General features: G+C 47.9%; 1 protein-coding gene across 1 annotated transcript in view; it reads left to right on the forward strand.

Annotated features, from left to right (window-relative positions):
* The first annotated feature begins 7,850 nt into the window (after positions 1-7,850).
* Positions 7,851-22,336, forward strand: part of Rab31 (RAB31, member RAS oncogene family) — a 131,851-nt gene continuing 117,365 nt past the window's right edge. Inside the window, exon 1 of the mRNA XM_052750218.1 lies at positions 7,851-8,204. Coding sequence (XP_052606178.1) covers positions 8,166-8,204 — 39 coding nt within the window. The 5' untranslated portion in view covers positions 7,851-8,165. The remainder of the gene's footprint in view (positions 8,205-22,336) is intronic.

A 22,336-nucleotide genomic window follows, 5' to 3' on the forward strand; every position in this document is an offset into this window, starting at 1 on the left:
ACAAGGATTTATTTGAGACAGGGACTCAATACTTGCTGTGGCTGACCTAGAACTTACTATGTAGATCATGCTGACCTTCAGATTTAGAGATTGGCCTGCATCTGTCTTCAAATGCTTGGAAGCTGTGCACCGCCATGCCTGGCCCTTATTTTTAAAAGTCTTATTACTGTATAATTATACAAAATGGAGGTCTCATTATGGCATTTCATTCATATTTATTATACATTTTGGTCATAAACACTCATTACTGTTTTTAATGATTTTTTTTAAATCAGAAAATGAGAAGAAATACATGATAAAAAATCCTTTTTTTTTTTTTTTTGGCTTTTTAAATGCTTTTAAAAATGCTTTTTAAAACAATGTCTTAAGATTTGTTTCTGGCCGGGTGGTGGTGCCTTTAATCCCAGCACTCACAAGCCTTGAGGCAGAGGCAGGCGGAATTCTGTGAGTTAGGGGCCAGCCTTGTCTACAGAGTGAGTTCCAGGACAGCCAGAGCTATTACACAGAGAAACCCTGTCTCCAAAAAAAAAAAAATAAAAATAAAATAAGTAAAAAGATTTGTTTCTGTTCACGTCTGTGTTTGAAATCAGGTTGCCATGTTGTCCTTGGTCAAAGCCATTCCCAGGGAATGGAACTGTCATTCCTCACTTCAGGCCTCTTCTTTCTAATTTCGTGAAGGCAAATGTTTGAAATTGTTCTCATCCTTCAGACATTTTTCTTAATCCATTCAAGGCTGCCCCTAGAACCCTGTTAAATCTCCAAGTCAATGGGGCATCTCGCAGTGTGAAATCTTAGCTTTTCCTTGTGTTTTCATAGTGTAGTTTTGTTTTCCAAAGACCCAGGATCTCTTTTTATTTACCTCAACTGAAGATGTGTTTTCTCATCCCCAAAAGAAAGAAGGGGAGTGTTGCTAGAAGTCCTTTCCAGGAAGAGCCTTACGATTCTACCCCTCCTCTTCAGGTCCAAGGTCAAATGGAGGCAGTATTCTGCCAGAGTTCACTTTGAGGAATCCATGAGTTTATTGGGCTTCTTTACAGAACATAGGTGATTACTTACAGGGGTGTGGCTTACAGGGGTGTGGCTGCTCCTCCGTGACACTTGGAAAGCCTTTACCCTGAAGGATGAGGGCCTCTCCATAGGTGCATCTATGGGCCCTTCCTTCCCCTAGCCTTGCCTGACCTAAAAATTCTAGGTCCTTCCCAAGACCATGTGCAATTCAGGCCAGCTGCAAACACAGGTGAGGCCCCGTGGCCCCCCTTTACCCCTTAAGGTGCGAGTGTAAACAGTCAACTAGCCCAGCTGGGATGATGTCGGCAAGGGAACAACACGGCTCAACTCCGAAGTTGCTTGCTTTGGGGGAAAGGAAGGAACCAAGAGTGTCAGGAATGCGTGAAGAAAATTAACATTGTTGCTTACTCCACTCAATGCTGTTTACACACCCTGGTTTCTCTAATGGAATTAAATGTTTACAAAGAATGTGTGAGATGCCACAGCTCGGTGGGAGTAACTACAGACTTCTTCAGTGGAACATCTTTGACCCCGCTCACTGGGAGCAATGTGGAAAGCATTCCCCATCGATAAGAAACAGTTGGGAGGGGTGTTCATTGGGAGTATAGTTCAGTCGTGGAATGCTGGCCTATCAGTGCCGGGGCCCTGTGTTCCACCCTAGATACTGCAACTGAAACAGACGGGGCAGGGAGGCAGCAGAAGGGAGAAGGAGACAAAGGCCATGGAACTGAGCCCTGTCCAGAATTAGTCCTGTTAGCTTTCAGGCTGTTCTTTCTCTGATTACAGGAGCTGGGTTATCAGAGACTAAGACCTGCCCTAAATGTGGGGGACACCATGCCTTGGTCCTGAGCTAAACATTGGCAGTTCCTTTTCTCTGCTTCCTGATATGCCCACATGTGAGCAAAATCCCATTATCACAGCTTCGCTAAAGTATTTTTTATGTACTGTATATGCGCACAGATGAACGTTAATATTTTTAGGTTTATTTTGTGTGTGTGCACACGCGCGCGTGTGCGTACATATATGTGTGCTATGATATGCACATGGAAGTCAGAGGACAACTTTCAGGAAAAGTTTCTTCTGTCCTTCTACCAGGGGGTTTCAGCGATTGAATTCAGGTTACCAGATTTGGCAGTAAGTGCCTTTACCTGCTTCGATGGTCCCAGTGGACAGGCTTTGTCTACTTTTGTCTTTGGTGTGGTCCAAACAAGAATTTTTTTGTTTTGTTTTGTTTTGTTTTTCGAGACAGGGTTTCTCTGTAGCTTTGCACCTTTCCTGGAACTCACTCTGTAGACCAGGCTGGCCTCGAACTCACAGAGATCCACCTGCCTCTGCCTCCCAAGTGCTGGGATTAAAGGCGTGCGCCACCACCGCCTGGCCTCAAGAATTTCTTGAACCAAGAAACATGATCAGTTTTTTCAGCCTCTTGTCAACTTTTAAAGAATGAAAGGAATTTTTTTTTCAGTAGATGTAAAGACTTGGTTACTCTTTTCTGTTGGAAGAAATTCCCATACAGAATCTTCTGAGATGAATTATCTTTCTTTGCTTAGGAGGCTCAATAATCCTACTATGTGAATAACTCCTGATTCTGAGATGTAGCAGACTTTCTTTTGGACCACCAACCAGCTCCCAAATTGTGACACAGAGACTTATTATTAGTTATGAATGCTCATCCTTAGTTTAAGCTTGTCCCACTAGCTCTTTTAACTTATTTTAACCTATTTGTCTTCATCTACGTTTTGCCTCAGGACTTTTTACCTTTCTTTCATTCTGTATGTCCTACTGTGTCTGGCTGACCCCAGGCATCTCCCTCTCTCCCTTCTTCTCCTCATTTTTCTCCTCTTGAGCCTAGATTCCTTCTCCTATTTATTCTCTGCCCGCCAGCCCCGCCTATCCCTCTACTGCCTATCTATTGGCTGTTCAGCTTTTTATTAGACCAACCAGATGCCTTAGGCAGACAAAGCAACAAATCTTTACATCATTAAACAAATGCAGCATAAACAAATGTAACACATCTTTGCCTAGTTAAAGACATATTCCACAACACTGAGACCATACTATGAAAATGAAGCTGTGATCTCCTAGACCCTTGAGAGTCGTAGAACCTTAGTGTTGTTTGAATATCCATCATAAAGCAGAGGAAGGTCCTGCTTGAAAAATGTCCCAGGCAAGCTATAGACTCAGGAGGAGTCACTTAAAAGTGTTTCAAATCATTTTAAAACCTCTGAAATCAGAGGTTTCTTAATTTCTCATATGGACAGATAATTACATGTGTGTCTGTTTAGCCCCAGATTCACTGAAAAAAGACTCAGTGTTAGGACTTCATTCATACTGAGTTATGAGCAGGAGGCTTTGTGATAGAGATGGAATTTGAGTAGCTCCTTAAATGATAAGGTCCTATATGATGGGCTGAGAAAAGGCAAGTGTGAGGAGGGTGTCCTGTTGTTGGTTATTTTGCTCTTTTGGGGACCTGCCACCCAGCTCCCAAATAAATCACACTTGGAGGCTTATTCCTAATTATACATGACTGGCCTTAGCTTGGCTTGTTTCTAGCCAGCTTTCCTTAAATTAGCCCATCTATCTTTTGCCTCTAGGCTTTTCCTTTTCTATTCCTGTATACCTTTCTTTGTTTCTTACTCCATGACTTGCTGTATAGCTGGGTCCTCCACCTTCTCTGGCTACTTCCTCTCCTCTCTCCTCTCCCAGATTTCTCCTTCTATATATTCTCTCTGCCTGCCAGTCCTGCCTGTTTCTCTCTCCTGCCTCACTAATGGCCGTTCAGCTCTTTATTAGACCATCAGGTGTTTTAGACAGGCACAGTAACACAGCTTCACACAGTTAAACAAATGCAACATAAACACAAGTAACACATCTTAAAATAATATTCCCCAACAGTGTCACAAGGCCTGCTAGGGAGTTTAGATTTCATCCTTTAGGTGGTACTGTTATCAGTCAGCTCACGGCTCTTCTGCTCAATTTGAATGAGGAATTATCAAGAAGCAAGCAATGCCAACCAAGCGAAGAGTTCCTGGAGTGAAGAAGGGCTGCAGTCTGGTCTGTGCTCCTCCTATACACTGGTGCAGAGTACGGAACAAGGTTCTTTTCACAGCCTGCCTGGTCTCTGCTCTCAGCACTGAGTTCCATGCTGGGCTATCTGCTCATGTGCCCTTAGCTTCTCTGTGCTTGGTGTACAGAAAGATGGCACATACATGGTTCATTGCTGCCACCCGAGGAATGTCATATGGTAGCCATCGGGCATTCTGCACACGGAGAGACTGAGGAAGAGGCCACAAGCTTGTTAGGAAGCCACTACCACCTGGACCTGGTTATCTGTGACTATGTCCTGTGAAAACAGCTCCCATCAGGGAGGAAGGCCTTGGGGAGGGGTTTCCCAGAGACCTTGAGACAGCACGAAAGTGGCAGCCATTTTTAGCACACATTTTTAGCACATTTTACAAAGTACTTAGGAGAAAAGCTTGCATGTCCTGTTTGGCTGTTGGGTACATTGTCGGTTATATACCAGTGCTTTTTTAAAAAGACAGACAGGGTTTTTCTCTGTAGCCCTGGCCTAGCTGTCCTGGAACTAGCTCTGTAGTTCTGTAGACCAGGCTGGCCTAGAACTCAGAGATCCTTCTGCCTCTGCCTCCTGAGTGCTGGGATTAAAGGTGTGCACCACCACACCTGGCTAGACTTTCAGCTTTTCAAACTGTGAACTAAACAAACTTCCTTTTTAAGGTTTGGGAGCCTCGGTGACAAGACACGGACTAATATAATGAACCTGTCATGAAGTAAGCAAAACATAATAGAGAACATTTTGCCCTTAAAAACCTGGGAGCTGCTTAGGATCCCTCGTTCCTGTTTCATAGTAGTCGTCCATCTTCCTTCGGGCTACAGCTTTATGCGTGTCCACCGAGTGATCACGGAGATCTGGTTTTTATGAGGTCATGTCAAAGTCTCCAGGTGGAGATGTGGATGAGGAAGAGAATAAACCCATGGACATTTCTGGTTGACAGACTAGTGTTGCCATAAGGCAGAGAGCGAGACTTCACCATAATGAAGCCAGGTGTGGCGGTACATGTCTGTCATTCTAGCACCTGGGAGGCTGAGGCAAGACGAGTTCAAGAGCAGCCTCAGTTACACAGCGAGTCTGAGGCCACCCTGGGCTGCTCAAGATCCTGTCTTCAAAACAACAACAACAATGACAAAAACCTGAGCCCCAAACCATACCCACCCCTCAAGAAACTGGACTACAATGAGTTAGGAATGAAGTAGTTTTGGGTGGGTCCTGGAGTTGAGAGGACAATCGGGTTGGAGTGATTCTCAGTGAGGAAAAGCCTGCGCAGGGGACCTTGTAGGGAAACTTAGAAAGCATCCATGCATCCCAGACACCCAAATGAGTGGAGAAGGGCAGAAATGAGAGATGTGCTAAAAAGATGACGGCCTCAGGAGGTTGTCCTGTCTGCACCTGTCCTCCTGGACACGGCCCTCTCAGCACGTACTGCAGTTTCCTGAGCCACGCCCACTCCACAGGAAGTAATAAACAGAGAACACACCTTGGCTTTAGAAGCAACACACTTCAGTACGGAGGGCCAAATCCTACTCGTTACAGAACACGTAGGTGCCAGCGAAAGCAGGACAGAACCTGGCCAAAGTGTCTGAAGTTGTGCCTAACAGATGCTCTCAGCTGAGCAAACCTGAGCATAGGGGAGGTATTGTGCCCCAGCTGGACACCGTAGCCTGTCTTCAATCTGCCCACACAGAACTGGCTGTCCTTGGATGCCGAATCAAGGAGAGATATTGACACAAAAGAGACATTGACTAGGACCCGTGGCCTGTCCACGTGGGCTACCTTTTGATCAATTCAGTCCAGACAAGTAGGCCTCTACTAGCCTGCACCTCCCCGACGCAAGGTTCCCGCTACTCTGGGGAACTTGATTCGTTGCAAGTTTGCTTGGGGCCTGTTTGGACTCCAGGGTTCTAGAACTGTTCTCTTTGTGGGCCTTGCTTTGGAATCCTCACCACGAGGGGCCACTACAGGGCCAAAGTAGCTTCCATCTGGCTTGAATAGGAGCAAAGCCAGATGATAACCAAGGTCTCCTGGAAAAATGGAAAGAGCCATTGGTCACATGTGAAAAGGATTGGGAATGCTGAATGACTTGTTAAAACTGGCTTTGGGGGCCTAGAGAGATGGCTCAGCAGTTAAGAGTACTAGCTGATCTTCCAGAGATACTGAGTTCAAATCCCAGCTCCCACGTTCCAGCCTCCCACATGGCAGCTCACAACCATCTATAACTGTAGTCCATGGGATACAATGCCCTCTTCTGGTGTGCAGTTGTACATGCGGACAAAACATCCATATATATAAAATATATAAATACATCTTAAAACTGGCTTTTGGGCTGAGCGGTGGTGGCACACAACTTTAATCCCAGCATTCGGGAGGCAAAGGCAAGTGGATCTCTGTGAGTTCGAGGCCAGCCTGGTCTACAGAGCGAGTTCCAGGACAGCCAGGGCTACCCAGAGAAATCATGCCTTGAAAAACAAAAACATCAACAACAACAAAACCGTGGCTTTTGTTTTGTTTATTTGAAATAAAGTCTCATGTAACCCAGGCTGGCCTGGAAGTTTCTAGGTAGCTCAGGATAATCTTGAACTTCCGATCTCCTGCCTAGAATTAAGGGCATATGCCACTGAAGGGTTAATGACCTACCATAAGAAACTTCAGAGGAGCTGAGAAACTCCAGACTCAGCATACTGATAAGAACACCTGCCCAACAAGAAAGCCAATATAGTAATGAGAACATCTGCTGGCATTACTGGGCCTTGGAACTACAAAGTACACGTTTACAGAAAAAACTTCCCTCTCCCAACGTTCGCTCTTTTGCCCTATAAAGCCCAAAGCCTCCTGTGCTTGGGTTCAGTCTCCACTTCCTCTGAGAGACTGCTTCCCTGCATTGTTCGGATTAAAGCATAATTCTGCTTCTGTCGAGGTGTGTATCTTTATTTCCATGTTGCCTGGATCAATCCGGATCTAACACCCACCATGCGGGGTGGGGGGTGGAGTATGCGGGGGGGGGGGGGGGGAGGGTGTGTGCATGGGGCGGAGAGGGGTGGAGTGGGGGTGGGTGGGTGTCAAACCCAGGGCTTCAGGCATGCTGGGCAAGCACTCTACCAGTTGAGCCACATCCCAGTTCAAACCAGGTTGTTGTTGTTTAAAATAAACGTTTACAGTTAGAAGTACCAGTAAATTTAGATTACTCCCCAAAGCTGACATCTCTATGCGTCAACAAATGAAGCCACCCCAGAGGCTTGAGGTCCACCGAGTCACAACGAGAAGACGAAATCCCCCCCCGCCCCCGTGCGAAGCCGCAGCCTCAGTTTCCTAGTAGAGGAGTCTGGAGAAGGGTCGCCAGACCCCATTCTCGCTTTACTTTCGGCTGAGCTCCTGCCCACACAGCTGTAGGATTTTCTACGTGGAGGAAGGGAGCTTCCTCTCCAGAATGCACCCTTCCTCTCCCAGGCTCTGGCAGGCCACTTTTGGAAGCAGAAACAAACGACTGTTTCTCGGATCATCTTTCGCTACCTACAGAGAAAGGCACTGTAGGGCAAAGCGAAGCCCGGGCAGTAGATGAGGCAAGTTAACCCTTTCCTCTACTCATCCCGGTCCTCGCCGTTGTGTCTCGCCTCTAGACGTCAGTGTCACTGAACGCTGGGACTACCCAGCGACTTGAAAGTGCCTTTTTAGAACCACCGCCAACAGCATAAACTAACTATAGGAACGGCTCTTTATGACCCGACGGGTCCTGGGTTCAGGTCTCCCAAGGCAGACAGTGGCCGACCGAGCTCAGATCTGATTGCGGGAAGGGACGGGTCTGCCCGCAAGTCCGGTGTTGGGTGGCCACCGGAGGCCGACGCCGACCGGACCCGGGCGGAGCCGAAGCCCGGCGGCTAGGCTAGCCTAGGCTGCTAGGCTCGACGCGTCGGGAGGAGCCGGCCGGCGGCACGTGACCGACCGCGGAGGCCGCGGCCCAGAAATAGCCGCGGCGACGGTTCCGCCCCGCGGCGGGCGAGAGCGCTGGGAGACGGCTGGACGCAGGCTGGGCGCGGTGCGGCCCGGACGATGCTGCTGAGCCCCGGCCCGGCCCGGCCCAGACCACATGATGGCGATACGGGAGCTCAAAGTGTGTCTTCTCGGGGTGAGTCCTGGCCCCAGCCTACGGGGATCCCCGCTCCTGCGCGCCTTTGTCCCGGCGCTGCCCGGCTCCGGCGCGCTCCTTCCCGCGCCCGGCACCGGCCGCCGGGTCCCAGCTGCTCCCGAAGCGTCTCCGATCGCTCCGTCTGCGCCCGCGCGTCTGGGAACCTTGGGCCTCGCCAGGTTGCGGGGCCGGCAGGGTGGGCGGGGGGGGGGGGGGGGGGGGCTGTAGAAGACCCGACGACAGAAGGTCCTGCAGCTCCTCGGGGCCCCTAGGGCTCTCGCTTCCACCACCGATGGTTCCCTCCCTGAGGAATGTTTAAGTTACTCCGGGGAGGCACTGGTTTTCCTCTGCCTCCTGCGGGCAGGGGTGGCTGGGTGGGTGGCTGGTGGCAATTGCTTTATTCACTCAGAAAACAAACCAACAAATCAATCCTGGGTGGGAGAACCGGGGGCTTGGACTGACTGCAAAGCAAGAGAGAACGAACTGTGTGTGAACTGTGTGTCCAGCACACTTTTCTTCGTGCAGTGGATGAAAAGAAGCTGGACGACCTCCCCACTCCCTCCTCCCCATCACTCTTCCCCTTCCAAAATGAGCCTTTCTTAGTCCCAAGAAACAGAAGCAGTCAGAAACAAAGTGAGAAACAGCATTTAACCCATGCGACCCACGGACCAGACCGAAGTCTCACCTCCTAGGACGGTCCCTTGAAAATCGTCCCAGGGGATTCAGTGTTTGGGGGCATTTCCTTGGGGCTACCCACATCAAATTCCGGAAATCTTCCAAAATTAGAGCTGGTGTTAAGCCATGTTTTCTGTAGCCTTTGGCATCAGCACCGGGTGTACCGCCCTTGAAGTTGGCGAATCTGGCCCTGCAAGGAAAGTATTTCCTAAATAAAGAAGCAGGGCAGGGTAGCCCCACATTCATTCTTCTCAAAGAAATGCTAACAGAACTGTCAAGATGGATGTGGAAGTGTATACAGGCTATGACTGTAGACAGGTTTGTGGCTTCACCTGGGCTCTGATGGACCCTTTGGTGAAAGAAGTCTTGGGGAATTACCTCCACACTGTCCTCACCACTTACAACCAGTTGCTGTGATTTGCGGAGACTCCTAGGGGGTCTACCCCAAGCCCTTTCTTCCAGGGTCTAGCGAGGCCTCTCCAGGGCTCCTTTCCCACGGAGGCCAGGTGGGATGCTGTTCTCACCTTTCTCTCTTGAACTTCTGGTGTTACAGCAGCAAACTTCATTTCTTCCAGGCTGGCCAATATAGTCTAGACCTAAATTCCAAGAATCCTTGGGAGAAAGGTCTTTGACGGTTTAAAAGGAATGGCAGGCCCCAAAGAAGGAAGAGGAAGCTTGGGTGCATGGGGCATGTCACAATTAACCTTGGGAAAAGATGAACTAGGAAACACTTTTAGCTCTTGGGGGTGGGTGACACCTTCTTTGCAACCTACCTAGGGGCACACTCATGGTCCCAAGACATCACCCTTAATTTTTAGTTTCAATAATTGTATGTCCTACCAGGACAGTGACCAGGTGTCAAGGGCTCAGAACCAGATGTTAGGGGGCCTGGCCAGTCTTCTGCACCAGGGTTTGGAAGGCTGAATGGGTGGCTGGCTTAATTGTAGAATGGACATATCATCCCCTTCTCTTCGAAGGCAGAGAACTAGACTGGATGGTCTCTTTAAGATATGTGTGATAATATTTCTGATGGTCTGTGATGCTGGTGTAGACCATAGCAAGCCTGAGTAAGCCGAGGACAACTAGAGAATATCTCTCTCTCTCTCTCTGTCTGTCTCTGTCTGTCTCTGTCTCTGTCTCTGTCTCTCTCTCTGTCTCTGTCTCTCTCTCTCTCTCTCTGTCTCTCTCTCTCTCTCTCTCTCTCTCTCTTCACTTAATCTCCACAAAGAAGCAGTTTCAATGGGTTTCCTGGAGATGGTGCCTTATTTTGATTGCTGTTTCTTTGTGATGGCCCTATAGGTTAGGGATTTGAACTGGGGCTGGGGGATTCTGTAACAGAGAAAGAAGTAACTTCTGGAAATTTTGAAACTTCATTCATATCATACCACATCAGTGTCATCCTGTTTTTGACGGTAGCTACACATTTTAGTCTTATTGAGATCAGAAGATATTTTATTGCAAAGAGCAAAAGAGCTTGTCCATACTGAGTACGAGTCTTGAGGCTCCCTGGCTTGGCTAGTCCTGTTCTGGGCCAGGCTGCATTTCTAGCTGCCTATCTAAATAGGCTGGTTCTCTCTATGAGATGGCCTTTGAAGGAGGTCTACGCCCTGGTGTACTGTCTGGATTTGAGAGATCCTCTGGGTCTGAAGATGGAAGAGGGAGTCAATGATGAGCCCTATGGTCCTTTTAGGATTTTAGCAGGAACCTTAGGGCCCCTCTCTTGTTATGGTGAGGGTTGTCTGTTCCGCGTGAAGGAGTGCGTGTAGATGGCACTCAGCTTTCTGTTTGCAAAGCTATGTCACACCTCCCTGAAATCTTAGGATGATCAAGACCCTGCCAGCTTTACCCTCAGTTTCGTAGAGGGTGACAGAGTGTATTTACCATAGAGCAAAGCCTTGTCCTTGCTGGAGAGGCTTGGCGGCTAGTCTGTGGTTGGTCACTTGTTGGAAGACATGCTCCCTGCTCAAGGTACAGGCTGTTTTTAGGATGAGTCCCTGCTGGTGACTCTTTGCTGTAGTCTCAGGCTCCTGCCCTTGGGTTGGAGGATTTATCTTCTGACTTTAGGATCATTTTGATGGGTAGAAGTGTGAGTGGGCCAGGTGACATGGTCTCTTTACCTGTCCCTATGCCTTCTAGAACTTGGATGCTCCTACTGTTTACTTGGTGTGTGTGGCTTTGTTTCTTTTGATGAGTGCTCCAAAGTGAATTGGCATTGGCCTGCGGGACATTCTCTGATAACTTAGTGTATTGGCTGGTTTTATGTCGGCTTGATACAAGCTGGAGTCATCAGAGAGGAAGGAGCCTCTATTGAGAAAATGTCTTCGTAAGATCCAGCTGTAAGGCATTTTCTTAGTGATGGATGGGGGAGGACCCAGCCCACTGTGAGTGGTACCAACCCTGGGCTAGTGGTCCTGGGTTCTATAAGAAAGCAGGCTGAGCAAACCATGGGAAGCAAGCCAGTAAGCAGCACTCCTCTGTGGCTTCTGCATCAGCTCCTGCCTCCAGGATGATCCTGCCCTGTTTGAGTTCTTGTCCTGACTTCCTTTGGTGATGAACAGTGATGTGGAAGTGTAAGCCAAATAAACCCTTTCCTCCCCAACTTACTTTTTGACTATGGTTTTTTGTTTCAGCAATAGAAACCCTAATCCTAAGTCAAGGACTCAAGAACGTCACGTGTATTTTTGCTACCTGTTGTACATTTGTGGGCTTTCTCATGTTTGTGCCACATGGGACAGTGCAGCCAGCCTTAGTGAGTGCCCTTCCCTGGGGTCAGTGGGTACACCGTGGAAGCTAGCCATGATTAGGGGTGCGTTTGACCACGCTAGGCAGGGGTCCGTGGACATCTGGACCCAATAAGTCACAGTTTTGCCACTCATGTGCCAGGCTATCACACTATGGAATCTGTACTAGTATTACAAAACAGGATACTTAAAAACAACCTCCCCCCAAACGTACATTTTCAAATGTGAACAAAAACAGTATTGCAGCAGCTGTCTTAACCTCAAAGGTGGAAAGCTTCCCAGTACGAATTTTTTTCACACACATCGCCATGTGACAAGAGCAGGAGATGGAGACAGAGAGGAGGCCAGGAGGGGGAGGGGTAGCCTATTTCTTCTGGGCATGTGTGCTTGTGTGCTTAAAAAACTGCTTCCGGATGGGATCCCGAAGAGGTTTGTATTTGTGCTTCGGTTGTCTTGACAACAGTTTAGAGATCTCTGCTACTTCCCTAGCAGCTGAGTGAGTAGTTAAAATACAACTGTGGGCTTCCCTGCTTCCGGTGAGGAGCTCTGGAAACCTCTCTCTGTGGCCTTTGTTAGTATCTATATGGTGTTTCACCAAAGAACATGCACACACCCAAGGTTTTGTGAGACATCTGGATAGTGGAAATGCAGATCTGTGCAGGACTTATACACAGGGTAGGGCTCTGTGAATCCAAGGGCATTAGGACCTAGCATGGGCAGCCTTCTTTAACCACAAAGCTCAGCAGTGGGAGTCGTGTGACGTCAAATGGACTGCTCTCAGCAGAGGTGAGCTCTCTGCTCCTGGGAGCATCTGACAGGGTTATATGAGTTTGTTGGGAGTTACTGGGAATTGATGCATAGAACTGTAGCTTAGACTAGGCAGTTGCAATCTCTGTCTCAGTCTGTTTTCTGTTTCTATGTAACAAAATACTCAAGACTGGAAACTTTGGGAAACAAAGATCTGGTTTATTGCTCTGGTAACTGCAGAGTCCCAAAACTACAGCTCTGTTCCTCCGACTGCATCAAATGTGCAGGGATGAGAAATTACCGTTGCGGGGATGAGGAATTAAACGTGGTAGAGACTCGGTGTGGTCAGCGGAAGAGAGGTTGTATTGGGAGTGGAGTCCCCATTTTTTCTCCATCAAAGCCTTACAGTAAGGGACTGCTCAAATCCCTTCCAATCAGAGAGTGTCCAGATTCCTTTCCCCCAGCTTCTGTTATTTCACTCACACTATCTCTCAGTACATCGTGTGACAATTCTAGCATCGCACCATCAGTGTGGTCTACGGATGCCACTTTCTGTGCACACAGCTGTCCTTGCTGCCTAGTGAGTGACCTCTCTACCTTGGATAGAGACAGAATTTACCTTACCTACTTCCTCACCTAGAGCTGGTGCAGCACTTTGCCTCAAGAGGTCAAAATAGACCTCAGCAAACAGCCTCTTCTCATGTCCTCATGTCTAGGGAGATAATAGTCAGTATCCATGTCACCCTGCCACTGGCCCCCTTCCTTATCTCCCTGTTCCAGTCCATTCTGGTGCTGTGACAATCAGCACCCTGATCGAAAGCAGAAAGGTATTTTTTGGCTCACCCTTCTAGGTCAATCCATTATTGTCTCTTTAAAAAAAAAAAATCCAAAATCTCTAACCTGTGTGTTAGTGTAAAACAAAAAAATAAAAGCAAAAACAAAACAAACCAAAACCAAAACAAACAAACAAACAAACAAAAAACCCAAAAAACCAAATAAACACAAAAATAAATTCTTCTGATCCCCAAATGGAAGAACCAAGGGCATAAGAACAATCACATCAAAGCTAAAGCCAGGTGTGGTGGTGCATGCCTTTAATCCCAATACTCAGGAGGCAGGCAGAATCTTGGGGGTCTCTGTGAATTTGAGGTCAGCCTGATCTGCATAGTGAGTTCCAAGACAGCCAGGGCTATGTAGAGAGACCCTATCTCCAAAAGCAAAACAAAACAAATGTAAAAGTGATACCCAACTCCATGTTCTATAGTTCAGCATCGAGCATCTGGAACTCACTTACAATCTTCTGGGCTCCAAAAGGCTCTGGCAATCCTGCGTCTCCTGCTCTGTCATCTGCATAGTAAACGGCTTGTGTCATAGGCTTAGGTTGGCTCCACTCACAAAACTGGATGGTGTCCTTGGTAGTCTTTCCCTGGCCACGGCAGCTCCAATGTCCTGGGGTCTCTACTACAACCAAGGCTGTGTCTTACTTCGGGTTTCTACTGCTGTGATAAAACACCACGACCAAAAGGCACTTGGGGGAAGGAAAGGGTTTATTTCATTTTACACTTCCGTATTACAGTCCATCACTGAGGGAAGTCAGGGCAGGAACTGAAGGCAGGAAACTGAAGCAGAAGCTATGGAGGAGTGCTGTTTACTGGTTTGCCCTTCATGCCTTGCTCAGCTGCTTTCTTATACAGCCCAGAACCACCTGCCCAGAGGTGGCTAGGGTGAGCTAGGCTCTGCCACATCAATCACTGATCGAGGCAATGCCCCACAAACTTGTCTATAGGCCAGTCTTATGGAGGCGGTTTCTCAGGTGAGAGTTTCTCTTCCCAAATGACTCTAGCCCGTGCCAAGTTGACAGAAAACTAGCCGGCGCAGTTGACCCTTTGTCAATTGACACACACGCAAATAACTATTCATCTGGAACCTTTTCTTTCTTTTTTGTCCCCAAGATGGCATGTTAATATTGATATCACAATATAAAACATTGAAACTTTTCCAAGTCCCATAGTCTTTAAAAATTCAAACACTTTAAAAGTTCAGTCTCTTTAAAACATCCAAAGTCTCAAGTCTTCCTAAAATATTCAGTCTTTGTAAAATTCCAAAGTCTCTTTTAAAAAGTTCCATTCCCGCCCGCGCCCCCCCCCCCCCCCCCCCCCCCCCCCCCCCCCCCCCGCCCCGCAAGATAGGGTTTCTCTGTGTATATCCCTGAGTGTCCTGGAACTCACTCTGTAGACCAGGCTGGCCTCAAACTCACAGAGATCCGCCTGCCTCCCAAGTGCTAGGATCAAAGGCATGAGTCGCCACCACCACCCGGATTTAAAAAGTTTCTTTAACTATGGGTGCCTATAAAATAAAAAATAAGTCATAAGCTTGCGTACAGTCTCCAAGGGGGGATGAATCATGGCACAGCTATAAGCAAGTCAAAACAAAACCGAGGCCCAACAGTGTAAAACGCTCGGTGGAGGATGCACTTGTGATCTTCTGGCCTCAGAGGGCTCCATTTCCCCTGCTCTTCTGTCAGTAACACACACATAGCTCATCTCATAGGCTCAGGCTGGCTCTACACCACAGCTCCTGCATGGCAGTCATCCCAGGATCTTGGCATCTCCAACACGCTGGCAAAGGACATTCATGTACCAAATCACAATATCATTATCTGACCTCCCACACTGGTTACAGCTGCAAAAGTAGCATCAAACATGTAGTCCATGCTCCGGTATTTCCGGTGGACTCACCCCCACAGCTGTTTAAAAACATCCAAGATCAAGTCAGAGCAACTTGATTGCTGAGGCTCTTAGTCAGTTTTGTGTGTGTGTGTGTGTGTGTGTGTGTGTGTGTGTGTGTGTGTGTGTAAAAAAGATCCCCTTTCTTTTCCTTCGTGACACCAGCATGCGGTTTTTGTTTATTTATTTTGAGATGGGGGTTTCTCTGTGTAGTTCTGGCTGTCCTGGAACTGGCTCTGTAGACCAGGCTGGCCTTGAACTCACAGAGGTCCGCCTGCCTCTGCCTCCTGAGTGCTGGGATCAAAGGCGTGCGCCAATATCCCTAGTGACTTTAGGACTTTTGTAGAACCCAGGCTGTGTGTCTTGTACAAAGTCCCAACACCTGGATCTGTTGGATCACCTCCTTATTGCTGCCTGTTTGGGTGAGTTTAACTAAATGATGTTGCCTGGTCTTATATTTTTGGTCATGAATGACATCATATCAGACTTTCCTCCATACTTCTATGGTATTCATTGAAAAATATTTCTTAGTTTCATGTGCTAGGCAGTGGTGTGCCTAAACAAAACAGACACAAGGATTTGGTAACTTTCCTAATACTGCGACCCTTTAATATAGTTCCTTATGTTGTAGTGACCCCAACCATAAAATTATTTTCGTTGCTACTTCATAGCTATAATTTTGCTACTGTTATGAATCATAATGTAAATATCTGTGTTTTCTCATGGTCTTGCCAGATCATTCCATCCCAAAGGGTTGCAACCCACAGGTTGAGAAACACTGCTCTAGGGCACAGACCCAACAGAAGGACTATGTATCAAAAGATGGTTTCTTAGATTGGTTACGTGGCCCAAATAGTCGGACAATGACTGTCTCACACTGGAGAGGGTCGGGGAACTTGGGTCGTTGTTTGGTCCACAGGGTTGTGTGCCCCAGCACTCGTGATCTGTGTCAGAGGCCCGAAGGATCCTGGAGAGATGCTGGTCTTCAGTCCATGCTGGAAACCTACAGAAACTGTTTCTAATATCAGTAAAGGAGTGAGCAGTGGAAACAACTGAGTAGCTGAACCAGAAGGGAAGGCTGAGGGAGCAGAGGAAGAGTCTCACCTGGGCTGCTCACAGAAAGTGCTGCTAGATTTATTGGGGGGAGGGGTCATCCTGCATCAGTTAAGGCACCAAAGACACCCCCCACAGGCACACCTCCTGAAGGCTTTCTTCTAAAGTGATTCTAGGTTGTGCCAAGTTGACAAAGCCGACCATCACAGAGGCATACACTTTATTCAGGAAGAGGGAAAAATAAATTACAGGTTCGGTATCATTTGCCTAACATGCTTGGGGACAAAGTAGTTCCTATTCTGGTGTTTTTCAGATTTTGGACTGCTTACGTAGCCCCTCCTTTCCTTCCGTCTGTTCCTTATCTTCTCTTTGTGCCTGTGTGACTGTTTCTAAGTGTGGGAGTGCGTGTGTCACCGAGGGGGTGTGGAGGTCAGAAGACAGCGTTCAGGAGTTGGTTCTTTGCGTCCACCATGAGTTGGAGGGATTGAATTTAGGCTGGAATAGCAAGTACCCTCACCTGTTGAGCCCCCTTGCTGGCCTGGCCCTCCGTAGACTTTTAAAAATTGATCACCTCTAATCCAAACATCCGAAATCCGAGGCACTTCAAGATCTGAAACTTTCAGAGTGTCATCATTAGTTCTCAAAAAGTTTGAGGTTTTGGACCATTTCAGATGAACACTTTTTTTGGATCAGGGATGCTCTGCTTATGGTCTGTTCAAAGGCGATAAGTATTTTGTATCAAAACAGGTGAGATGAGTGATTGAAGCAGGACCCCAAGGAGCCCTGGGAAAGTGTGAGGAGGTGTCCGGGTCAGGGGCCAGTGTGGGAGGGCTGGTCCTTGCTTTTGCTGGAGATGGCTTTGTGTCTGCTGCTCTTGCCAGTGGGGTGGCTGCTGAGCTGCCAAGAGGGGTGTATGGCTATGGCTACCACTGCCTTTCTTAGCGCCTTAACTTGGTACAAGGAATAAAGAAAAGGAGTAACTGAACGGTAGAATTGTATAAAATGTATCAGATTTTACCTCATAAGTTTCTGTGCTCACTGCTGCCAGCCTGCTGGACTTCTGTGTTGGCTCAGGCGTGACTGTTTTTATCTAACCTGAACTATGGCTTCCTCTCCTGCCAGTTCCCCTGAAGGTGGGTGGGAGACTTGGGTTATCAGCACATTGAGGGCCAGCAGGAGTGGGGGAACTGAAGATAAGGTGTGTCACTTAGACTTTAGTCGTGGTAACAAAATACTTGAGAGAAACATCTTCCGGAGGCAGGAGTGGTCTTGGCACACTGCTTCCAAGCCGAAAGGGCCTAAGTGAGCCAAGCTGTTCACTTCAGAGTGGCCACGAAGCAGAGAGGGACAGATACGGAGGGAGGTGTGCGACCAAGCGGAGCCTCCAGAGACCGCCTGCGGAGGAACCGGATGCCATGCAGCATCTTAGTGGGGGTTGACAGGTAACGTGATGACACCAGGAGGTGAATTTGGGTCAGAGGGCCTTGGAATTTGAGTTTCTGCCTTTGTGTGGTGTGAAAGGACAGCTTTGGCATCAACAGGACAAGGGCCCTCTGTGGTAACAGCAGGCAGGTGTCTGTGCAGGCCTTGCTAGGCCACTGATCCATGGCTCGACCATCCTCAAAGTTCAGAGTGGGGTCTAGGAAAGACGTTAGTCCGTGGACATGATCTCAAAGTTAGGCAGGTTTGTGTATATGCTCTTTCTGTTTTCTGTGTGCCTTTTCATCCCCTCCCTCCCTCCCTCCCTCCCTCCCTCCCTCCCTCCCTCCCTCCTTCCCTCCCTTCCTCTCTCCTCCTCCTTCAGTAGTAGAGTGGACCCAGGGCCTTGTACATGAGCTGTCCCCCTGAGCTCCACCGGCAGCTCCAATGTGCTGACTTGTGAAAAAGATATAAAATCCCATCCTGAATCTTCTAGGTTGTCATCTTTTAACAGAACTCTGTGCTGCAGCTTTCAGGCCTGTTTAAACGGGCATATGAAGAGAAGAGGCAGAGCTAGTGTGGATCAAGAGTCTCTCTGGCAGGTGCCACAGGTATTGGCCGAGTGCCTGCTGTGTGCTGTGAACCATTCCAGAGATGACAAAAGGTATCGTGACCTCTGCCTCACAGAGCTGACCGCCTAGGAGATGGAAGGCCAACCAGGACAGCTGGAGAAAAATGAGGCAAGGGAAGCCCTTGAGGGTGGCCTGAGGGAGCAGGGAGGGTATGGTCTTAGGAACCAGGAGCCGGTTCGCAGCCAGATTGAGAGAGAGAGAGAGAGAGAGAGAGAGAGAGAGAGAGAGAGAGAGAGAGTGTGTGTGTGTGTGTGTGTGTGTGTGTGAACTGTTGAATGTTTTCACAGTGAGCAGTGACACAGTTGGACTCACCCTTTATGAGGGTCACCTCTGTAGTCTCCTGTCGGGTGCAAGTATGCAAGAGTCTGGGAGGTGACAGCGACATCCGAGTGGGATAGCCAGGCAGTTTCCCGCTCCAGCTGAGTTTTGAAACCGATGGCAAGTGTCTTGGATGGACTGTCGAGGATGGGCACATGTGACACCAGAGACACGTCAACTTTGGAATGCAGCCACAGCAGAGCAATGTCACTCATCTCGGGGAACTGACATTAATGGAATATCGTTGGCTTCGTAGCTTAGCCTGCAGCATTTAGTCACATTAGACGCCACATGAGGCCGTCTCAGAGTGATGGTGAATGTGCACCCTGATCATCGGTGCCCGGTTTCATTTTCACAACCAAGTAGTTCGTGCCTACACTGGGCTCCACGTTTCTCCCTTTAAGAAAGTCAAGAATTGAAAGGGCCGGATAAATCCTGTTCGGACTGCGAGGCTGGGCTGTGGGTTAAAGAGTGCATCTGCTTCCTCTCTCGGGCCCGTGGACAGGGCAGGCTGTGCTTCTGTGGTGCGTAGATGGAAGGTGAGGTCTGTTCTGAAGATGCTCAGTGTCTAACAGGTCAGGGAGCTCTTGGAGGTTTTCATACTGAGCAGTGACAGAGTTTGAACTCACCTTTTGAGAGTCATCTCAGCAGTGATGTTTAGGGCCCACCAAAGGATGCTTGGAACCACCCCGTGGAAGCGGACTCTGGCTGTGCCATGCCACTACTGTTTCTGGTGTTATCCACAAAGACGGCCTGGAGGATCCTAGATGTACATGTTGGTCTCCATGGACTTTTGAGCAGGGTCTCACTACTGACTGCCATATAACCTCCCTGCCCAGGTAGCCTCATCAACGGCCTTGTTATGCATGTTACGTGGAGCCAGCTGCTTCCTTTGTCAAAGATGACGTGGTGAAATAAAGCGAAAAGCGCATTAGGCTCTTTATAAAAAGCATTTTCATAAGATATTAATAAATTAAAGGTGTTCCACAGCAATTAATTTTTATAAGGAACTATTAATAAATATGACATATCAATTTTTAAAAGTCCCTTTAAAAGACTAATTGGATTATTTTTATACCCCAACTCATAGGCTAGTCTCAATAAGAGGATGTAAGGTATAATAATATACATTGAAACTAATGTTAATTTTAATGTTGTTAGATTTATAACCAAAATGTAAATGTTTTAACAATAGAACTGTCGTGCCCTATGATTGCTGTCCATGTGAATCACACACATAACTTGCTTTGGGGCTTTCTTTCTGAGTTGTTCAACATAGCTACTGTGTCACCCGAGATGTGCACATCCTTCTTCATGGCTACGGGCAAAATTAGTACACATAGGGTGTGCTCTGTGTACTGATTTTGCCCATGATTTCTTCCTTAACGAAAGCATCTGTGGGTGATGCAGGGCCTGAGCAGGAGATAGCAAAGTCAAGGGTCTGACTCTAAGTTTTAGCGCCAGCCTGGACAACTTAGAGAGAACCTGTCCCAAAATGAAAGGTAACACAAAAGGCCTGGGGATGTAGCTCGGTGGTAGAGCACATGCCTGCCGTGTGGGAGGGCCCCGGGTTTGGTCCCCACGACTGCCCCTTCCCCGTAAGAAGTCACTGGGCGAGAGAAAACCAGCAATTATAAACTGGTAAGCGTGATAATAGTCTGCCGTGGTTCTCACACGGGCCTTGGCAGCGAAGGAACTGCACGCAGCCTTGGGTGGAAGCCAGAGGTTGTTCTTTTCTTTCCCCACTCGCAGAAACTCTCAAGAAGGTAATTAAGAAGGATATATCCTTAATGAGCTTGTAATTGCTGCAGACTACGGAAAAAAAGTAATATGCCCACAGCAGTAGCGGTGGACCACATGCTGAGTGTAACTCAGGTTCTGTGTGAGTTTTGGCGGCCTGTCATTGCATAACAACTTGGGCTGCTGTGGGCCGAGTGCACACAGATGGGCCATTCTGACTTACAGTGTCCTGTGTGCCAATGGCTGTGGCCAGAGCCACACAAAAGCTTTGTCACACACATTCCTGGTGTCCAGGCTGGAGTAGTGGATCCAGGCATCTTTTTTCTTATAACTTTTTTTTTTTCTACCCGGGTCATCAGAGTTGTGTGTTTGCCTGGCTGCTTCCACAAAACGTGTTCTGAGAATCCAGCTGGGTAGTAGCTAAAGTAGCTTCTGTGTTCTGCCTCACAGATCCCAGGCTGCCATTTCCTCTTCCTGATCAACACTGTCATTAAGGCCAGTCTAGAAGCAAAGCAGGAAAAGTAGACTCACATCCCTGAATGGAAAAACAGCACGAATTTGTGGTCTGTGGTTACCTTTAAAAAAAAAAAAAAAAAGCCTGGCAGCAGTGGCACATGCCTTTAATCCCAGCACTTAGGAGGCAGAACCAGGCGGATCTCTGTGAGTTCGAAGACAGCCTGGTCTACAGAGTGAGATCCAGGACAGATTCCAAAGCTACACAGAGAAACTCAGTCTTGAAAAAAATCCTTAAAAAAGAAAGAAAGAAAGAAAGACATAGTCAATGAGAGCAGTCTTGGATGGTCTAGAACTAGAACTCATTATCTTCCTGCCTCAGCCTTGCAAGTGGTTGGACTGTGGGCATGACCACACACCTCGTGGTCGTGTTGAATCTCTCCTGAGTGGGTGCTGTATGTACCTAACAATAGGTGACTGTGGGAACAATTTCTGTTATCATGCCCACTTTACATTTAAAAAATAAATTTTAAAAAAATAATCTGATTGAATGAGTGGACCAGGTTTGAAGCATTCTGTGGGATGCTTCATGAATCTCCATGTCAGGGGCCTGGGTAATGCCTTTTGTTTTTAAAGATTTATTTTATTTGTCTGTGTGTTCATACATGCGTGTATCTGTCTATCTGTCCAGATACCTGAGGAGGCCAGAAAAGGATGTCAGATCCCTAGGAGCTGGAGTTAGAGGTTTGTGGGCAGCCCGATGTATGTGCTAAGATCCTCTGAAAGAGCAATAAGAGTTCTTAGCCACCGGACAACCTCTCCAGCCCCCAGTCAGTTTTGTTCTGTGAGAGGTCAAGATAATAGTTCCTCAATTCTGAGCATGTGTGAGAAGTGAAGAGGCCAAGGCCATTATTGGGAACAGTCTAACCTTGAGAATAGTTAAGAGGATCCAGTGTGTTTTGTAATAGGTCTGACCTCAGCGGCGGGGCTAGCCACAGTCCCCGGTCATCTTGGGCTGCTCAGGCCACCTTGGGCTGTCTTCACCCCACCCGCTGTGGTAGGCCTTGTCTCTGGTCGGCAGGTGTGAGAGATGGAGAGATGGAGGCTATGCTGGGGAGTGACAGCGGTCTTTTGGGCTGTCCCCTTTTTCACAGCTCCCTTACTTAGAAGTAACCCTGTGATTCTAACTCCTCTCCCTTCAGCTCTCCATAGGCTACACAGAAGCACTGTTATGGGTTCAGGAAACATCAGCTTGCAAAACTTGATCAAGCAGGAGGATGGGACAGCTGGGGTGGGGCCTGTTAGATTTAGAAGTTACTTGATCTTCTGTGGCAGCCTTCTAAGCTTAGCTACCCCCAGGGTGGTCAGTGGGGGAGGGGTGGATGAGCTGGGGCGGGCGTGGGGGGGGGTAGGGAGGGAAGGAAGGTTGACCATCTACTGACTGGCAAACATCACTTCTGGGGAACTCCGTTTCCTTATCTGTAAAATGCTGACACTTTGCATAGACAACCCTTCTGTGTTAGTTTTTTTTTTTTTGTTGTTTTGTTTTTTTTTTTTTTTTTTTGGTTTTTCGAGACAGGGTTTCTCTGTGTAGCTTTGCACCTTTCCTGGAACTCGCTTTGGAGACC

The sequence above is a fragment of the Peromyscus californicus genome, unplaced genomic scaffold, assembly GCF_007827085.1.
Source record: "Peromyscus californicus insignis strain IS unplaced genomic scaffold, ASM782708v3 Scaffold_21__1_contigs__length_65335640, whole genome shotgun sequence".
Lineage (NCBI taxonomy): Eukaryota > Metazoa > Chordata > Mammalia > Rodentia > Cricetidae > Peromyscus > Peromyscus californicus.